The sequence below is a fragment of the Canis lupus genome, chromosome 29 (assembly GCF_048164855.1).
Source record: "Canis lupus baileyi chromosome 29, mCanLup2.hap1, whole genome shotgun sequence".
Lineage (NCBI taxonomy): Eukaryota > Metazoa > Chordata > Mammalia > Carnivora > Canidae > Canis > Canis lupus.
The window spans coordinates 40,025,897-40,046,535 of NC_132866.1; the positions used below are offsets into that span (position 1 = coordinate 40,025,897).

General features: G+C 49.6%; 1 protein-coding gene across 1 annotated transcript in view; it reads left to right on the forward strand.

Annotated features, from left to right (window-relative positions):
- The first annotated feature begins 18,156 nt into the window (after positions 1-18,156).
- DRGX (dorsal root ganglia homeobox) overlaps positions 18,157-20,639 on the forward strand; it is a 32,319-nt gene continuing 29,836 nt past the window's right edge. The window contains exon 1 of the mRNA XM_072804747.1: positions 18,157-18,190. Coding sequence (XP_072660848.1) covers positions 18,157-18,190 — 34 coding nt within the window. The remainder of the gene's footprint in view (positions 18,191-20,639) is intronic.

Here is a 20,639-nt window from a genome sequence, read left to right on the forward strand (position 1 = left end):
TGAGGACGAACCACACTCAGCCTGAGTAAGCAAGAGGCTCTGTTGACAGTGCATTGGGTGTCTCAGGGCCCCTGTGACAGGCAGGGGAGACATCAGACAGGAAGGTGCCTTGGTGAGCTAGGAAGGAGGCCCAGCTCAAGGGCAACACAGAGCCCCGGCATCAAGCAGGCAGCACTGTTATGCTGCCTGGCCACAGTGCGTGGGCAGCACTGTGCATTTACAAGGCCCTTCAATATCCCCTCTTTGATCATACCAGCATGAAAACTCTGCCAAGAGGTGGTGCTGTCTGCATTTTACGTGTCTGAAAGTGAGGCACCAGGAGGCCGCTGTATGATGTAGTAGTTAAGAACATGGGTACAAATTCTAGCTCTGCCATTTACCTTCTGATGACTTGGTTAATCTACTCATCCACTCTAACCTTCATTTCCTTTTACAGAAACTGAGGTCAGTTTGGGGTCTTATAAGGCTGAATGAATTATTTAATTAAGCTCATCCATACCAAGTCAAATGACTTTAATGTTCTCAGCAGGCCTATGAGGTGTATGCTATTATGATTGCTATTATACAGTGGGGGAAACTGAGACACAAAACACTGTTCAGCTAGTAAGAACTGGAGCCAGAATTTGAACCCAGGTGGTATGGCTGTGGGAAAATCCTATTTAACTTCTATCCATTTGGACTCCAGCATGTGGATACATGGATCATGTATGACTCTTGACTGTTGCTTATAGCTGCCCAGCAGGCAAGAGGTGGGCCAGCACTAGACAGGCAATGAGAGTCTTGGTTACAGGTAAAGCCCTACCTGTACTTACTGCCCCTGGGGAACAGAGAGGGGCTGAGGGGCAGGTGCAGGGAGGTGAGGCTCAGGCCAGGGCTAGGTGAACATGCCTCCGCAGCTCTGGGGGTTGCCCAGCAGAAGCCACCTTTTCTCATCACCATTGGCCACCTCGGTGGCTACAGAGTGTAAGAGACAGCTTGAGGGGGCCAGTGGCCTGCCAGAAGCATGTCCCCTAAGGGGACTCCAGGATATCAGCTAGTAGGGCCTGGGTCATCCTGCCCTCCAGCTATCAGGTCAACTACTGCAAGAGACAGTGTGTCGATCCACTGGGACACAGGATCAATTCTTCTAATCACACCTCCTTCATGTTCTTCCTCTCCCACTATAAGATGAGCCCCAACATCTCCAGCCCCTCCTGTCTCCAACAAGCTCAATGCTGTCAGCTTCCTCTACTTCAATGAGCAGAAGACACAGTGTGCTGTGGCAGTATTGAGACATGTTGGTGGAGAATTGTGGTTGCTGGGAAGGCAGGGGTGGGTGGCAGTTCCTCCTGGGGCTTCACCCTGGCACAAACTTGGCTCTATTGAGTAGTAGGAGCAGGAAGCAGGTATGGGAAGAAAAAAATCCTCTTGGAAGCCTAGAGCACCAGATCTTGTCTAAGAATGCATTGAATTCCCTTTGTGACAGATGAGGCATAGATTCTCCTTAAGCCTTGGTTTATCCACTTGCAAGGTGAAGTTAAATCTTGACTGACCTCGCTAGGATTAGCCAAGGACTTGGGAATGGTACTGCCTGGGGAGGAAAGGGTGGCTGGTTTCATTCTGGTAGTGGCTGTTATTGCTTGTGTCATCCTCTCCTGTAGGGTCATTCACTGCTGGGTCCCTGTGGACCACACAGGCTGGGCACAGAGTCAGCCCTTGATAGTACTGAATCAATAATTAATGAACTGGAAGCTTCTGTAGTCATTCTTGCAAGGCCATGTCTGGAGGAAACAGGAGGAAGAGTTTCATGTCTTCCCTGCCTTCCTTCATCTCCCCCACTGCTTGCGTCTTGAGTCTTAGTTTGGGGCCTTCCCCTCCCCCACCTGACTGGACAGTGGATGGGAGGGGCAGTAAGCCTTAGAGGGTGGGTCAGCAAAGTGTTTGTGAAGCTTAGGGAAGTAGGTCATGGAACAGCTGAGACCTTGCACAGCCAACACACCAAGGGCACCTGCATCCCTGTGCAGCTGAGACAGAGTGGGGGTAAAGCAGGTGTCTCTGATCCTCTCTCTTCTTGACACACTCACCTGGATCTCAGATGAGATCACCAGAGGTCTAATGAAATCAGAGCAAGAACCTTGCCTCCTGGCAAGCTACCACTGTCAATCAGGTTGTGAAAAGAGAGAAGTAAGTCTTCTCTGTGGTCCATTGTAAATGTATGTTGAAGCTTAGATAAAGGGAAAGTAAAGAAGAAAGAAGAAACTCCTGCCAGAAAATTCTTTAGTATGTTATCCAGGAGAAACCATTTATCTGAAAATTTAAGAATAGGTATGAACTAAATGTCCATCTATGAGGAACTAACTGGTGAATGGAAGAATTTCCTTCCTCCCTCCCGCCTTCTCTCCTCTCCATCCCTTCTACCTTCCTCCCTTCCTCCCTCCTTTCCTTCCTTCCTTCCTTCCTTCCTGCCTTCCTGCCTTCCTGCCTTCCTGCCTTCTTTCCTTCCTTCCTCCATCCATTTACCCACCTATCCACCATCCATCCATCCATCCATTTTTCTGTCTAAATTGTGGAGAAGATATTGAAAATGATGTTCATAGCGAGATGTTCACAGCATCACTGGATAAAAAAATTGGTTACAAAATTGGGTAGTGAGATCTTGTGCAATTTTTGTTTTCTTCTCACTTATGTTTTCTACCTTTTCTACAGTGAAAAGAAGTGAGAAGAAACAACTATTTTTAAAACAAAGCTGATGTGCTCTCTGATTTGGGCAGCATGAACACTGACCAGGGGAGATACGTATCTTGGCAGGGGAAGCAGGGTTACAGGGACATCTCTAGGCCTTGTTTACAACCTGTTGTGGGCTCCTTTCTGGTACAGATGAGGTTCTAGTGACCTCTGGGGTTCCCACATCAACTTAACATCCCATTCAAGGATTATTTCTGTGTCCTGCGGACCTAAAGATGAAGGCGGTTGGCTTCTGGTCCTTTGCACACCGAGAATGTGGTTAAAGTCCTATGTTTGGACCCGGCTCTGCCCCTGGCCAGCTGGCTGTGTGACTTTAAGAGTCCTCCAAGTTTTCTGAATAGCAGCATCCTTATCCAGAAAGAGTGGGGGAATGCCTCATCTCTCAAAGAGTAAACGCACAGTAAGAAAATAAAAAGTAAAGAGACTGTAGTGAAGGAGATGAAATAAACACTATTCACATAAAAGGTGGCAGAGGAGATGGTGCTTAGCCAGGCTGGGAGCATCTAGGAACAGGTTTCACTGAACCCTCTTCGGCAGGACCAAGCCTGGCACAGAGTTGGCTTTCGGGACATGTCTGTTACTTAATGAAGGTGTGGGGGACATAATGGGGTGGAGAGGAGAAAGAGACAGGGCCTATGTGTTTCTGGGGTAAGGGAGGCATGTCAGCAGAGTGGCCATTAAGGCTGTACACAGTTGGCACTCGATCAAAGGATATGTGCTGGCTGAATGGATGGATGGATGAGCAAGCTGGGTCTAGAGCAGGGTTTCTCACTTTCAGTACTGTTGACATTTGGGGCCAGATGGGTGATTCTTGGTTGTGTGTGTGGGAGTCCTCTGCATTGCAGGAAGTTTAACAGTATCTTTGGTCTCCCACTAGATGCCAGTGGCAACTCCTCACCCCATCAGATTGTGACAACCAGAAACATCTCCAGACGTTTCTAAATGTCTCCTGGGAGTAAAGTCATCCCAGTTGAAAACTATGGGTCTAGAGGAATGAATAGGAGCTCTCAAAGGTGAGAGGGGAGTGGGTGCTGTGGAAGGAGTACTCAGACCCCCTGGGCTTGGTCCCTCCCCACTTCCCAATCACCCTCACACCCCCCAAGCAGTCCTGCCTGCTGGGCCTGCTGGAGACAGGGTGTAGCTCCTGAGCTGCAGAGCCAGGTGTCCAGCCCTGGCTACTTTCCTACCAGTCCATCACGATGGGGTTGGGGGCTACTGGCAGTGCCTCACCCTGCCCCAGCTCAGTCTCTACACAGTTCTGTGGTTTTAGCTTCCTTTTTTTTTTTTTTGAGATTTCACTTATGTATTCATGAAAGACACAGGGAGAAAGAGAGGCAGAGACACGGGCAGAGGGAGAAACAGTTTCCATGCAGGGAGCCCGACCTGGGACCTGATCCTGGGTCTCCAGGATCACACCCTGGGCCGAAGGCAGTGCTAAACCGCTGAGCCACCCAGGCTGCCCTGGTTTTAGCCTCCTATCCCACCTTCTGTGAGTCTGTCAGCCACCAGTGTCCTTGAGCCCCACCTCAGACAGAAGCCTCATGATCCTGCAGCGAAAACACAGCTGCTCAGGAAGGAGTCTTTGGGAGCACTGGCCATCTGCAGGACACAAAGGCATGGACTCCTTAGCAGACCTCCTGAGCCTGGTGCTACTGCATCACACTGGTGCCCAGACAGCAGGACACCTGGGGGCATGTCTCGGCCCCTCTAGCCTGGTCCAGATTATTGATTGGTTAGATGGCAGCACACACAACACCCACTGTTTTCAAATAATCCCCTATTTATAGTTAGGAGCCAAACAAGTCCTCAACTTGCCTCTGTGCCCCCCAAGTGTTTGTGTGCTCAGGACCAGCGTCAGGCTGCCCCCTGGAAATCTTGTGTGAGGGGGCCTTGCCCTTCTTCCCAGGATTCCAGCTTGAGGGCTAGTGTGGCTCTGTAGAGCCCAGGGTCACATAAGGCCTCGTTGCCCCACAATATCACCCTCAAACACTTTCCTGTGAGATAGCAAGAGCTGAAAGGGGGCTCCACTCTTCCATTTGCTGACTGGCTGCACAGTGTTGGGAGTCTTTCCATGAGTATGCACAGTGAGGACAAGCCATCATGCAAGGTGCATTGAGGGCTCCTCGGTGTCTTTTGTCTGGATATTTCCCTTCCCCTTCATTCTCTCACTGTTTCCCATGATTCCCCCTGCCCCCCATCTCCTCCTAAGCAGAAACGAAGATTCAATGGAATCAGGAGCCTGAATGTGGGACTAGAATAGACTGTTTCCACTTCCTAAGGCTGGAAAAGCCAGATGGGGGAGTGTAGGATGGAGGAGGGGTGATGGGAGCTAGACTGGGGTCCTCCTGGGGGCTGGAGAGGAGGGAAGTCTCCCTTCTTGGGCCTCTGAGAAGTGAGGGTGCTGCCTGCCCATGACTTGATGCATTGTGTGTGGTGGTGTGGGCTGTTGAGAGACAACCTCTGCCCTCACCAAGGCCAAAATGCAGAGAGATCGGTGGAGATTGTTGGGGGAGTAAACACAACACCACTTTCTCATGTTAAACCAAGAAAAACATTTGCAAAGTGGATGCCAAACAGAAGAGTAAAATCTTAATTGCATTAAGCTCTTACAAATCATTAATCCTCCAGTAGAAATTATGAAACTTCCAACAGAAAAACAAGCACAGAGTGAGAAGACCCCCCCTAAAAAAAGAACCCCAAAGAAATAAAATACAATATAAGCAATATAGGTATGGCAAACTGTTTAACCCCATAAAATCATTGAAAAAGAGGGAGAAAGAGAGAAGATAGAAAAAAACATCTTTTGTGTGTGGCTTGTTAGCCTGTCAGAAATTATTTTGAAAGTTGCCCACTGCCTCTGTGAATATGGGGGGACACATCCAGGCACCTGGGCCATGGGGAACTTCCACTATCCCTGTGGTCCCTGGGTTTCTGATTGCTCTCCATGAGGGCGGACATCCTGCTGGAGTGGTGGGCTCAGAGCCAGAAGCAAAGAGGGATGAATAAGTGATGGGTTTCTGGGCACCAGGAGGCAGCCGGGATTACAGTAAATGAAATCTGAACAGCAAGGACCTCACTCACCAGCAGCTCTGCACCGGCGCCTTCTCTAAATGATCTCTTTTTGTGCACCCTCACCATAGTTTGATTATGGCCCATTAAACAGCAATAATTAAAACAAAATATATTGGATTTGTTTATCCTGGATTTCATAAGGATATGAGTTTTGCAGTGGTGGCGGTGCAGAGCTGGGACTACAGGGCTTATAATTAGCAGGATAATTAAGGAGAAGTTGTCTTTGTAGCAAGAAGGTGCGTTTCTCAGGGGCAACAAACTCTTCTGGTGGTGGAGTGTCCTGCCTGGGGGTACTCCAGGGGACGAGGAACTGTTGGAAGCTGGTCCAGGCTGGGAATGAGCTGGGGCTCCTCAGTCAGCAAAATGCTGTGTGACAGGTACCGTTCTAGACACCGGACGCGTATTAGGTTTGCATGCTAGCAGGGAGACGCTAAGCACATACCATTAAAATTTGTGAGAAGGTATTGATGGCTAAAAAAGGAAGTTAAAACAGGGGATGGGCAGAGAGTTGGGGAGAATAAGGTTGTGGTGGCCCTGGAAATCTGCTCTTGAAGAGATGACTTTGAGCTGAGGGTGGATGAAGTGCGGGTCAGGGCCTGAAGCCTTCTCAGACAGAGAGAAGGGCAAAGACAAGAGCAGGAAGACCGCCGGTCAGGCTGGGGCTGAGAGGCTTCGGGAGGGGCTCATCGCCAATGGGCCAGGAAGCTGATTCAGTGGTATTTCCTGCTGAAGAGGAAGGAGCTACGCCCTGTACAGTTTGCCTGCACAGTATTCTAGCCCACATCCCACTGTCCTTTTGCCTAGGGTTTCCTGATTGGCACCTCTGTCCCCAACCACGCTCTTCACCTAACAGCCTGTCCAGGGGATCAGGGGCTCCACCCAAATTTCCATCCCCTGGGCCGGGACTTCTCACCAGGAGTATCTGACATTCCAGACTGTCCCTGAGACCTGGCCTGGCTCCAACTTTGCTACCTCTGATTAAAGGGAGTGAATGGATGTAGTTTTCAGTTGGGGGCTGTGCTCACTGATGTTTACCACCCATGCAGGCTGGTCCCCTTTTAAACAATGGAGACCTGAAGGGTGCTCAAGGCAAAAGGGAAGCCACAAAGAAAAATATTTAAGTAATTTTGACCTTTCGCAGAAATGGGAAGAAGTTTGAATGATGCTTATGAAACATAAATATCCCTATTCTTTGATCAAAACAGTTTGTCTCCTGAAAATTTATCTTGAGAAAATGACAATAGGTGTGGATATCCCACAATAGTCCCCCAAATAAGATAGTGGCAATACGTTGACAGTTGTTCCCCAATATCTATTCCCCATAATGATAGAGCCTACAGTATTTATCTGGCACATGGATGTCAAAATAAAAACTGTTTCTAAGTCTCCAATCAGCCAGGTGTGGCCATAGTTCTGGCTCATGGGGTGAGAGCAGAGGTAACAGGCACAGCCTGCAGTCCCTGGCCCTCCCACGAAGGATGTGTTACTTATTCTCCCTGGTGGCTGCACTGCAGATATGGGGAGGGGTCCTCCTGGGCCATCCAGACAAGAGCTGCACTCAAGGTATGGTGGAAAAGGCACATTAAGGGAAACCTTACCACCTCCTGGAGCCCAGCCACCATACCAGACTGGATGTCCACATAAAAGGGAAATAAACTGTCTTGTTTCAGCCACTATTTGAGGTCTCCAGTATAGTACCTGGACATATGTCCCAACTATGTTTAGAACCTCTAAGAATATTGTGAAACATTCAATGACGTGCTAAGATATTCACAATCTCTTGCTAAGTGAATAAGAAACTAAAAAACCGGTAATGGTATGATCCCATTTTTTCCCTTAAAAAGTATGCATGCAAGAAATTCATGTAAAATATCGTAAACCATATAACATGTTAATAATGGTTATCTTTAGGTTGTGAGATTATTGATGGTTTTAGTTTATTGTCTTATGTGCTATTTAAAAAAACATTTTAACATTTAATTTATTGATCGATTGATTTTTCCTTTAGACAACTTTTTCTGAAGAGCACAATAAAAGGCAAGTCAGCCATAAGCCCGCTATTTTTAAAAATCTATCCAGGGGCTGTAGAATCAGATGCCTTCCGAAGTCAGACAGAAATCACCATTGTGTGAAGGGGCGAGATGCTACAAAGGGGCAGGGGCTGGACCTTGGCCAGTTGGGTTCTGTAGAGTTGTTTTCATATTTTAAATAATGTAAAATAAAGCCAATATCAATTCTGGTCAAACAGAAAAACTCTTATAGTGATAGCCTGGTGAACAAACTGCATCAAGTAAGAAATGAGGGTTCCCCTCTCCTAAACCCATCCTCCCACCCTCATCTCCCCTACCTAACCACTCTGCAGCAGAGAGGGAAGGAGGTAGGCCACCCTTGGACAGGGCGGAGTTTAGCATAGGCTTAGCCAGGTGGAGGCAGGATTTGTGGGGATGGGGAGGGGAGGAAAGGGAGTGGGAGGGGGGAAGGGAGGCGATGGAGGGAATGGGCATACCAGAAAATGGCAAAAACATGCTGGGATTTTGACAGAGGAGCAGGAGGGCAAGGCTGTGACTCATTCTCCTGCCCTCCCCCCCCCCCCCCCCCCGCTTTAGCTTTATTATGTAAAGGAGACCACCTGTGCTGCTACCACCATATCCACAGAGCATTTTACTGCTTCATAAAAGACTTCTTTTTAAGATTTTATTTATTTATTCATGAGAGACACAGAGACACACACACACACACACAGAGAGGCAGAGACATAGGCAGAGGGAGAAGCAGGCTCCATGTGGTAGCCTGATGTGGGTGGGACTCAATCCCAGGATCATGCCCTGGGCTGAAGGGAGGGGCTCAATCACTGAGCCACCCAGGCGTCCCCATAAACGACTTCTGAGATGGGAATCATTTCTCTTCTCTTATCAATGGAGAGATTGATGTTCAAAAAGATCAGATGACTCAAGATCTGGAAAGCAGCAACAGGGATTTTGTATCTGGAATGCCATATCTCTTATACTACTTCAGAATGTACAGTGGGGAGACAGAAGGCTCTGGAATGGTGTGAGTGAAGCTTGGCAAAGCAGCCTCAGACAGTGCTCTCATAGAGCTGTAGCTTTTCTTGCAAGACTGGACTGTGTGTCCATCCTGCTCTGCAAACTATTAGTCACCTATGACCATCTTGGAGGTGACCGCTGTGACTGCTGAGAGGTTTGCAGCATCATTTGGTAAGAGATACAAGAGAGATGAGATGATTGATTGGCTCTTGATTCATGTACTTATTTATGTCCCAACTTGTCCCAGAGAGCATCGAAGGACATAAGACTGCACTGCAGGGAGAGGCATTGATTGCCAAATGACTGTTCATGTCTATGCCCTCTAGACTTGAGCCCACAGATCTTGCCTTATTCACTTATGCACCCAACAGATCTCTACTGCATGTCTACTAGGTACGAGGCATTGGGCTAAGTGCTGAGCATATCATGATGAGCCCAGGCTGACCTCTTCTCTACCTTCATGGAATCACCTTGGAGAGACAATATTAGCAAATACAAAACAAAACAACAAAACACACACACAATAAAGGTTTTAAGAACAGTGAAAGAGGGCAGCCCTGGTGGCCCAGCGGTTTAGCGCCGCCTTCAGCCTGGGGTGTGATCCTGGAGACCCGGGATTGAGTCCCATGTCGGGCTCCCTGCATGGAGCCTGCTTCTCCCTCTGCCTGTGTCTCTGCCTCTCTCTCTCTCTCTCTGTGTGTGTGTGTGTCTGTCGTGAATAAATAAAATCTTAAAAAAAAAAGAACAGTGAAAGAAAAGACATCTCTTTTCTTTTGCCTCTAGCATAAGGCTGGCAGAAACATGATTTTCAGCGAGCATCTGTTGAAGGAATGTGAAGGAGAACAGAATGTTTGGGCTATAGGATGGACATCTGGGGGGCTGTGCTGGGGACTTCTACCTTCCCAGCAAAGGTGAGGTCTTGTCCATCCCTTGCTTCAGCTGCCCTCCTGCAGCTCCCCAAGCTCATTCCTTCTGGCCAGGACTTCCTGGGCCAAGCTGCTGGGGGGCTGTGAGGGTAGTCCTCTCCAGGGGTGCAAAGCCTGGAGACCTGGCTTTGGCAAACTCTGCTACAATGGTTAGGAGAGGCTTTCCTGACACACTAATCTCCTGAGTCTCTGAAATTTTGTTTACAGGTACATTCCCTGAAGGTTACTTGGCCCAAAACTGGTACTCCATAGTTATCTGTGGGATGAACAAAGAAATGAATGAAGGTGGGTGGGGGATGGGACAACTAGGTGAGGGGCATTAAGGAGGGCACATGATGTGATGAGCACCGGGTATTATGTGCAACTGATGAATTATTGAACTCTACATCTGAAACTAATGATGTACTATATGTTGGCTAATTGAATTTAAATTTTTAAAAAAGTAATGAATAGACAGGTGAACAGTGAAGGCTTCTAGTGTGGCTCAGTATGTGGTGCTGAGCTTAGCCCCTGACCTGGCTGGCCTGTGGGGTGCTGTAGGCTACAGGGCACCGAAGCTGAGAGGGCACTGCCAGTACTGGCCTTGCTCAGACATCAGTCAATTTCGCTCAATAAATATTTATGTTGGGATTTAAATATACTCTGAGAGTCTGCTGCTGGATGAAGCTGAGGCCAGCAAGAGAAAGAGGAGGCAGTGAGTGCCCTACTGGCGTGTGCAGAGAAATGTACATGTGTGTACATAGGTGGCCTGGTCATGCTAGGCAAGGTGATGGCAAACCAACTCACAAAGAGAGAACCAGACAGTTCACGTAGAACAATGGGGCGGGCATGTTGGGGACAGCGCCCAGGACGGGTGGGTTCTAATCGTGGACGGGAGTGGGCTGGTCGAAGGGAAGAGGGTGGGTCTGACAACAAATCCAGGTTTGCAAAGCTATCACAGAGAAGTCACACTTGTCAAATGCGGACTTTGTGTGGGGGGGGAGGGGAGGGGGAACAGGGGGTGGAGCTACTGATGGCTGGGACAGATGACCACAGGGCAGGCATTGTCAATCCCACTTTGTAGACAAGGAAAGGAGGGGTTTAGGGAGAAGCCAAATTTGACTACCAGTCCACCTGATCGAAAAGTCACTCCCCTCCCACTGGAGGTGTTTACATAATTCAAGTCTATTAGAAATTGGAAGGCATTCATTATGTTTACTAATCATTCATGTAGCAAACTTATTTCATTTCTTCAACAGTCATTTCAATTAAATTCTGCACATTTATTGAGCACTTAGCATGGGCAATTGACTGTATTTTTTGTTTCAAGAGAAGCATGTCTTATTAAAAAGAGTGTAGCAAACAACGTTGGGCTTGGGCTGGGAGGTTTGGACTCCAGTCATGCTTCTCCTGGTTGCTAACTGCTAACTGCACGTTGTTCTCTCTCTGCTCCCAGTCTCCACATTCTACAGCTCTGTTATTTCATTCTTCTGGAGAATTGTTTTGCACCAAAGAGCTGACCTTGATGGTTATTTTTCCTAGGTTTATTGGTGAGATAATGCAGGCTTGGAGACTACAATCTTTCTTCTATTTTTGGCTGTATCTTATTCGAGATTTTCTTGGATTGGTTTCATTTTCTTATTCACAATTCATTATTCCATTTTTAATAATAGTCAGCTAAGCTTACAACTAAATGTTTATTAAATGATTTTGCTCCAAGCCGGTGACTCCAGTGGATCCATCAGAGTAGTCATGCATGTTGGGATCTTAGAAATTGAAACTGTTGGTGCACCTATAGGACGTATCCCAGACTGATGTGTGAGCTACTCCTCCAATGTTCTACTGTAGCTGGAACTAGGAAGAAGGGGGCTGAAGGCTGATGCTGAGCCCTGTCAAGACCCCTAGAACCCTGCGGACAGACGGGGAGACTGTGGGCTCTGGGGAAGGATAATTCTCCATCTAAAGCTTCATGAGGATACACGAATGTGGGGATCCCTCCCCCAGTTGAAGGTAGGCTGTATTCTGAGAGCTGCCCCTCCAGAGTGCTCTCTAGGACAGTGGAGAGAAGGCCCAGTGAATCCAGTGGATTTTTGTATGGTACCAGGTAGTGCCAGTTTCCTTTCTCCCTGCCATCTCATCTCCTTTCCTAGCCAGAAACTCTAGGGGTTGCCCTCAAGGCCAAAAGCTTAGGTCTGTGTCCTCTGTACCTAGCACAGAGTAAATACTAGATATATGTTTATTGAATTGGACTGAATTAAATCCAGGAACTCCAGAGGTTATGCACTTTGTCTCCCCTCTCATCCTAACACTTGACAAGAAGTCGTTATTAATCTGAAAATTATGATAGAATCTATGTCAGGAAGGAAAGTCAGATGCCTGCAGGAACCAGGCTGGTCACACAAATGCAAAAAGTGACATGGAGGAAAGTAATGTGGAATAGTGGTGCTTGTGGCTAAGCAGGATTGACATGCTCAGTCTAAGGGGAATCCATTTGAATTTCCAAAAAAAATTTGTTAGCCAAATAAAATACCTTTGATCCAGTTTAAAGGTTTTCTAGTCACATAGCTGTGTACTGAGTGCAGCTCAACAAACCTGACAATGAAGCATGAAGGAGGAAAAAATATAAGGAAGCAAGTATGGCAGACTGGCAGATAGGTAGGATGAGGAGCCACAGAGATGCTTTCCCCAGGGTGGTGCTGCTTTGGTCCAAGGTGGGCTCGTCTTGGAGACAAGAAAAGGCTTGTGCCATCTATGAGTACTCAAAGCTGCACCAGGTAAGATCTCCCCAGGCATGTGTCCCCTAGTGGGCTGTTGGTGGCAGGCCAGTAATAGTAATGAGGGTAGAACCATCATAGCTGGTATTTACCGAGTGATCGCTATGTGCTGGGCATGGCTTTCAGCATTTTCCCCCTTTGGTTTAAAAAATAGACTTTATTTTTTTGAGCAGTTTTCAATATGCAGCAAAATTGAGCAGAAAGTACAGAGAATTCCCATCTACTCCTTGCCTCACCGTTATCAACACTCCTAGCCAGAGTTGCACGTTGACACAACATAATTGCCCAGAGCGCACAGTTTGTATTAGGTTGCACTGTTGGTGTTGTCCATTCTATGGGTTTTGACAAAAGTATAATGGCACATACCCACCGCTGTAGTATCATTCAGGAGAGTTTTACTGTCCTGAACATCTTCTAGCAGTGTTTTTAATCTCCTCAGCAGCACTTGTTATAGGCACTTTCATCCTCCTTCTCAGAGGAAGTCACAGAGTTCCGGAGAGAACCGGTGGCTTTCTCAGGTGCGCCCTATTTTATGAAGCTAGTATACATAGACTCTGCAGGCGGCCAGATGCAATGCTTTGTTACTCTGGGAGGATTAGGCAGCTTTGAACTGAGCTGCAAGACTCCCTGGGTGCCACATGGGAATACACTTGGTCCTATGGCCATCTCAGATGAAGTTATTGGAAGTTGGCTTGCATTTTAGTGGCTGCTATTACTTTTACATGATAGTAAAACTAATGAATGATAGGAAATTTCCAAGATAATAAAATGCGTATCTATCCCTCGTTGTATCTATATATTTTTCTGTTTGTAGCTCTCTGTTCATCTGGAGTTTCAATTAGCTGCTGGGTTTTATTTTTCCCCCACACATCATATCATGTTTAGAGAACTCAAGTTTTCTTGGCAATTTCCAAAACTACAAAATGGCAATAGATTAGCTCACAAGTAGAGAGTATGTGGTGTCCATACTGAGCAAGTGGATGCTTCACCTTCCGCTTTGGGAGCGCTGTGTGCCCGCTGGGGGTTACATCAGGGAGGCTTTAAAAAATGTGATGACAGAACAACAGTACAAATCACCCAGCTCCTTCCAAAAACACATAATTGGGAATTCAGTGTAGTTTTTTTCTTCCCTGAAAATGGAGATATTGTTATGGTTTTAAACCATGCTTACCGAAATTGTTTCTGCTAAACAAAGTTTTAAAAGGAAGGTTGGGGAAAATCTGAGCGTAACTGAGTTGTCAAATCCAACAATATATGTTCGTGTATCTGGGCTCAAAACATGTTGACAGTGGTATTTTGAAATGTTTCTCTAGTTTCCCCAAAACAGAGCAGACAGTAAGAAATGAATACCATGTGTGATGGTTGACACATCAGCCTGGAGTCTCAAATCTCTGCATTTGCTAGGGATTTGGGATTCTTTTCAGGAGTCAATTTAAAAAACTCATAATTCAACTGAAAGACAATTTAGGGCTTTCAGGTAGAGAAGCTCTAATTTACAGCATTTTATTGCTGCTCTCAGTGTTTTTGAAAAGACAATTTTTCCCTTCGCAGAACAAGCTTAAAATTAGAAAAATCAAACACCCATTAGAGAAAGCAGATTTACTTTGCTATTAATTGATGTAGAGATGTGAAGCTTCCATCACCCAGGCGGGAGCCTAGCACATCCCCTGCAGACATTTTCAGGGGCCAGTGGGTCAGTGGCAGCCCACTCGGCCTAAACAGGAGCTGTCTGCCTTCAGGAGTGGAGGCTTGAATTTTCAGTGGTAGAAATGCGCTGGGAAGAGAAGCCACATCTGCACACATATCTTAGGGGGTGTGTGACTCTCTCTTCCCACTTTGTTCTATTTTTTAAAAAGTGAACAACCTTGAAAGTTGACAAATCCACCCTATTCTGGCTTCTCTGTGTGCTGCTGGACAGAAGGTAAAGTAGCATGCCTGTTCAGTAACCAGCAAATGACTCAGAGCGGGAAGGGAGACTCTGCGGCTGCTGTGAATTAAATACGGAGAAGAAGGAGCGTGGAGGACCAACCACAGACTCGTCTTCTTCCAGAGGCTGGAAAGCAACCCAGACGGGGGTGGGGAGGGCCAGCGGTGTAAGAATCTGTTGAAATATGACCGGTGGTTTTAACTTTAAATAAGCTTTTCTGGCCTAATAGAAGCCCCCTCTAATGTCTCCTGCAGCTTTGATTTTGGAACACGTCACATTCCTCATTAAAGCAATCACTGTTAAAACATAAAGCAACACAGGATTTATTTCTTCATTAAACTGATGATCCGTATATGAAGCCAATTAACATTATGAGTCTGGTGAACATCAAGTGTAAAGAGGTTAGAGAAAATTAAAAGCAGTCACCTTGGTCTTTAGATAAAGAAAGTACACTTTCAGATTGTAAATTATCAGAGTGTCCAAGCGGGACAGATCGGTGAATTTGGTTAATTGAAAAATACATTTCACCCCACAAGAATCCAGGAAAAATAACCTTTTCGTTTCGAACGTCCTTTTTGGTGGGGGAGGGGGAGCCGTAGCGGGTACACGGTGGCCCCCTTCGGAGCCGAGAGTCAGAGACAGGCCGGAGAAAAAAGGGGGCTCGCGTCCTCAAAGTTTGCGGGAGGCTTTCGTTTCTACTCGCTTGGCCGCTTGTTTAGTCGCTGTTTTGCCCGCAGAGGGGAAGCGGCCGCGGGGCTTCGGGAGAAGGGCGTCGGGCGAGGCGGGGCCGAGGGTCCCGGAGCTGCGAGCCCCGCGCGAGGTTGGTGTCCCCGGGGCCGGGCGCCCGGTCCCTTCGGGAGACCCTGGGGCGCGGCGGGGCGTGGGAAGGCCTGGGGCGGGCGGCGGGGCGGGAGCGGCGAGCGGGGCCGTGGAGCGCTGAGCGCGCGGCCCGAGTTGACTTGAGCGGGTTTGCGGAGTCGGGAGCGAACTGGGGCCAGCGCCCCACAGCCCGGGATCCGACAGGGCGGGCCCCGCAGCCGCGCAGCGCAGAGCCCCCGAGGGGCCCCGGGACCGGCCTCCTGTCGCTCGGCAGCCCCGGGGGCGGGGGCGGGGGGCGGCGCTGTCCAGGGTTCTGACCGGCCGGCGGCTCGGGCTGCTCTCCCGCCGCAGACCCAGGAGCAGCCTGGCCAGGTCCCGGGGCATCTCCCGGCCTGGCGGGAATCCGCTTGGGCGGCTGCGAGGGATGGAGAGCGGAGACGGGCGCTTGGACTTCGCTGGCCTTGGGGAGGTCCCAACGCCGCGGGTTCCCGCACGAGGCCCGGGTGCGGCTGGAGCCCCTCGGCCCGGCCCCCCCGGACACCTACCGTCCTCAGTTCGCTCGACAGGCGCCCGGCTCTGGGGGCGCACCGGGGGCGCAGACGGGGAGCTGCCGCCCAGGGCAGATGGGAACCCGAGCGGGTTTCTGACAGACCCGGGCAGGGCATGCGAGCGTAGCCTCGGGCCCTCGGAGACGGCTCCGGAGCGCAGGGGTCCTCCGAGCGACACACGGAGGGACACAGCGCGCCGAGCCTCACGGCCCGCATTGACACAGGGCCCGCGTTCGGTGCCAGCCCTCTCTGGAGACGGGGAAGCGGCGCTCTCTGCCGCGGGGCGGTTACCAGCCCTGCAGGTGTGGTGCCCGCGGCCCGGTGGGCCACCCCGGCGCTCTCCGCTCTGAACCGAGCCAGTCCCCTGCGCCTTCTTCCGTGTGGCGTGGCCTCGTCGCGCCGGGGCGGGCTGAACCCAGAAGGGGCCGCTGAAGTGCGCTGGGCGCTAACTTGCCTCCGCGGAGCGGCGCTGAGTTTTCCTCCCAGCAGTTTTCGGAGGGGTCTAAGAGGGGCCCAGGTCCCCGCCACTCTCCCTTCCGGTCCACGAGCCTCCCCCGCGGCGGGGATCCACGCGTGGGCCTGCCAGGCCTTTTGTTCCCAACACGCTGTGTCTTTAAGATCAAGGCTGGATCCTAGGCCGTGCAGGGACCCGACCGACCCACCGCCTCGCCAGGGCTCCCGAAAGCAGCATTAGAATGTTTATAAAATATTCAATTTGTGCAGTCTGTCCAAGAAGCCATCGTCCCAAAATAAAATCAGCAGTCTAGACGGAACACAGACACCAGAACTTATCAACAGTTGTCTGACTTGCATCTTCTGATGCATCTTGAGTGGGTCATAATACCAACTTTATTTTCAGTGGTGCATAAATTAATTACATGCATTTAATAACCAAAATATCATTATATTCCCCCTTTAATATCATAAAGGCTTTCCGCCAGGGAAGCACTTAATAGTGCAGGGGGCCGTAACGGGCTATTATCCTGGTGTAATGCTATTACAGAACCAATTATGCACCATTAGACTTGCTTTTTTTGCAGTTTATGTGATTTGATCCAATCCCGCGCCCCTGACTTGAAAATTTCAGCCCGGTACTTTAGAGTTTAATTTTCACCCAGGCAGAGGGAAGGGCGGTCTCTCTCCGCTGAGTGTCTGCCTCGGATGCATTTTAAAAGTAATTGCGAAGGGTCCCACCGCATATCATTTGCATCAAGAAGCGAACATAAATTCAGGGACCCCTTGCTGAGAACAAAATCAAACTTTCCTTTTTGTACAGTCGCTTGGAAAGGAAAGCCGTGTGCAAAGAGTCCCCCCAAAAACCCATCCCGCAGCTACAATTAGCAGCGCTTTGTCAATTCGCAGCCCGGGAGTCGCCAGGCCTCTGACAAGGGCGAGCCCAAATCCAAGCTTTCACGGAGAAAGGTTTGAGTCAGAGGAGACTGGGGGTGGGTGTGGGTGGAGTGTTCAGAAAATGCCTTTTGGGGGTGGTGGTGGTAGTGGTGATTGTTTCTATCCTCTTTTAAAAGAAGAAAAACATTTCCGATGTTTGCTGAGAAATGATGGATTTTTTTTTCTTAACACCACGTGGGCCATTTGTAAGGCCCAATAGACCTATCCAAGTTACTCGCTGTAGACAGCGCTGGAAATAATCAGATTAAGGCCAATTATGCGTGAGATTATAAAGGCGAGTGCTGAGCGGCGGCGCGCGCTGTAGACAGACAGCAAGACATCTGGCCACTTCCCGAGTCACTTTCTGGGCCTGCGGGCGCCAGCCGCGCAGAGCCCCGCCCGCTTCCCGCCGAGCCTGGCGTGCGGACCAGGGGCGGTCACGCTGCAGCCCTACCTCGTCCGCCGCCGCCGAGGTACGCGCGCCTCCCGACCCACTCACCCGGCCCCGCGCGGCCGGCCGCGGGGCTCCGCTGCTTGCCCGGCCCGGGCTGCCGCTCGCGCAGATGGCCTGGAGCGCTCGCTGGTCCTGGCTGCGGTGGCCGGGGCGCAGGGCTTGCGGCGGGGACCCCGGAGAGCCGGTGGCCGGATTGCCTGGGTTTGGCGTTGGGGCCCGCGCGGTGGACCCGACCCGAAGGGCTGTCCCACAGGGGACCGGGCTTGCGATGGCGCTGCCATGTCCCCGCCAGTCCCCACAGTGGGCTGAGGGGGGGGGTGGCTTCCAGGAGGAGGGCCCAGTGCGCCCCAGGACCGGTCCCGCGCGTGCAGAGGGAGACTTAGCCTTATCGTTGTTTGCTTTGCAGCCAGGCCGGAGCTTCGCGCGCCGTGTTTGTCCAGCGGTCACCCTCCCGGTCACCCTTCCCAGGCCCCGCCGCCCAGCGGATCCGGCCGTCGGCGATGTTTTACTTCCACTGTCCGCCACAGCTAGACGGTGAGTAAGCGCGGTGCCTGGGGCCGCTCGGAACGCACTCGCTGGCCAGGAAGCTCCCGAGCGGCAGCGTGGCCGGTGCGTGGTTGGGTTCCCGCTCCGCGTGGGTTGCAACGGCCGGGCGGTGGGTACGGGAGCCCCCGGCCTCCCCCCTACACCCCGCTCCAGCCGTCCGCCTTCTCCCCACCTGCCTCCCACCTCCCTCGCGGCCTGGGCGGGTTGGCCCCGGGGCTATTCGCTCAGCAGGGACCTGCCGGTCCTCCCAGCACAGATGCTGGTGTCACGCCTCTAATGGGGTCTCCTCCGCCCTGGGGGCCGCATCAATCTTTCACGGTGTTTTGCAAACATCCCGAAAAGCCAAGGTGGACTGGGGAGTTGGCCCTCATCACCCTGATCCCAACCGTGACCATGAAGGACCCTTGGCTAGGCTGCTCTCATTTGGAGCACAGGGCAGTACTGCTCAGGGAAGCTTTAAGGTCTGTTGCCGGCCACGATGGCTGTCTGGAACTAGGTGACCCTACCTACCACCACCCCATGTGCCCTGGCATGGTTTCTTCCCTGTGTCTCACTGGGTTTCTTGACCCCAGATGCCAACCACTCCCTACTCCCCGGGGCAGCCATGGCCAAGAGTTTGAGACTTTGAGGGCCTTAGAAGAAATTTTGCCTCAGGATCCCTTATGTGGTTTGGATTGTGCACTAGATTGTTAGGTGGGAGTAAGTTTGTTTGAAGGGGACAGCTTGGCTTTCTGGTGCCCACACACAGGGCCTGGGGGACCCCCTGGGTGGACATCAAACAAATGCAAAGCCACACATTCTGAACTTTTAACAGCATCTTCCTCAGAGCAGGAGTCTTAATCTTGCGATACGAGAACTTTAATAACTGGGAGCAATACCAGGACTTGGCTTTGACAACCTACCTACTCCTTTAATTTATTTGTGGGATGGGAGAGTTTTGGAGGCCAGGAAATGGAGGGAGGAATGGGGGAGAGGCATAGGGGGAGGGCAAAGGTGGTGAGGCACCTGGGGATCGGACACATCAGAACAAGCTCGTCTGCCTTGTCTCCAGTTACCTGGAGCAGTAGCTAAGCCTTAGCTGGCTGGCAAGCACAGGGATTTCAGGCAGTTTGTTTTTGGCTTAACCATGGAAGCTTTTAAGAATTCAGTAGAATTTTCTAAAGGAGCTAAGGATCAGTGCCTAAACCCTGTTAGCTCCATCAACATTCCTAAAAAGGGAAGACCAGACACTTGCCTGCATTTCACCTCCTTTAATCTCCAAGGATTTGTGCTGCCCTGTTTTATGAGGAAGTTGAAAGGCACAGCCCCTGACACTGTACACCAGGCCTGGAGGGAGATCTTTTGCATGTGTGGAGGACATGCCTTCTCTGCCTTCTGAACCTGGGGTTTGGACTGATTGGTATGACATGGCCCACTCTTGAGGTTAAAGAGTGGAAGGTCAAGATTTGGGTATTTAACAGGAGGTGGGCTGCTTGGGTAACTTAGAGGAAAGCTCTGTCTGCAGAATGGGTTGCAGAAGTCACTTAGGGGGAGTCCTGGCCTGGCCTATCATGGTCCTGGGGCACTAAGCTGTTGGCCACTCATCTTTCCTTCCCACACCCTAGGCACATCCCACATTCATGCTGATTTTGAGTGCTATGACTAGAAGAAAAGGAGATGTGTCTTATGCACCTTTTTATTCCTTTGCAGATGTGTTTCTGAGCCAGTTTTGCAGAAAGGGTGTTTTATGTTAGTGTAGTATTGCGGGGGAATAGGTGATCTGCTGCATATGGGAAGGCTGAAAACAGACTTTTGGAATATGACATCTCTTTCAGCCTATGAGTTTTTTAATTTTTCATTTTTATTAATCTAGAGAGGCATAAAGAAGAAAGCAAAGCATGGCTCATCATCTCATTTCTCAGATAATTTTACTAATATTGAACTAAAAAGTACTGCGTATACCTGCTTAGGAAATTCAAATAGAAACCTACACATTGAAAAGTGAAATCCTCCTTCTTCACCACCTCTTTTGTTGGTGTCTTGTGATTCCCTCAAGAAAAACACTTTTTTTTTTCCCTATATGTTATGCCTCATTTACATTGAGATCATACTGCCACATCCCTTGGGATTTTTTTTTTAACTTTGCAACATATATTTTGAGGATTATTCCATGTCAATATATACAGATCTATGGATTTCTTTTAAACAGCTGTGTAATATTCCATTATACGTTGTACTGATGGGGACTTTGGCTGTTTCCAGTTGTTTGTTGTTGTTTTTTTTTTTTTCCTATGGTCATGTTGCCAGGAATGTTATTCTTTTTCTCATTTGGCACACTTTAATGTATTCCTGGATTAAATATGTGTATCTGTACTGAAATTTTTTATGAATATTGTCAAATTACCCCCTAACCCCTAATAAGGCTACACCAATTAATGCTCCTACAAATGGTTAATGA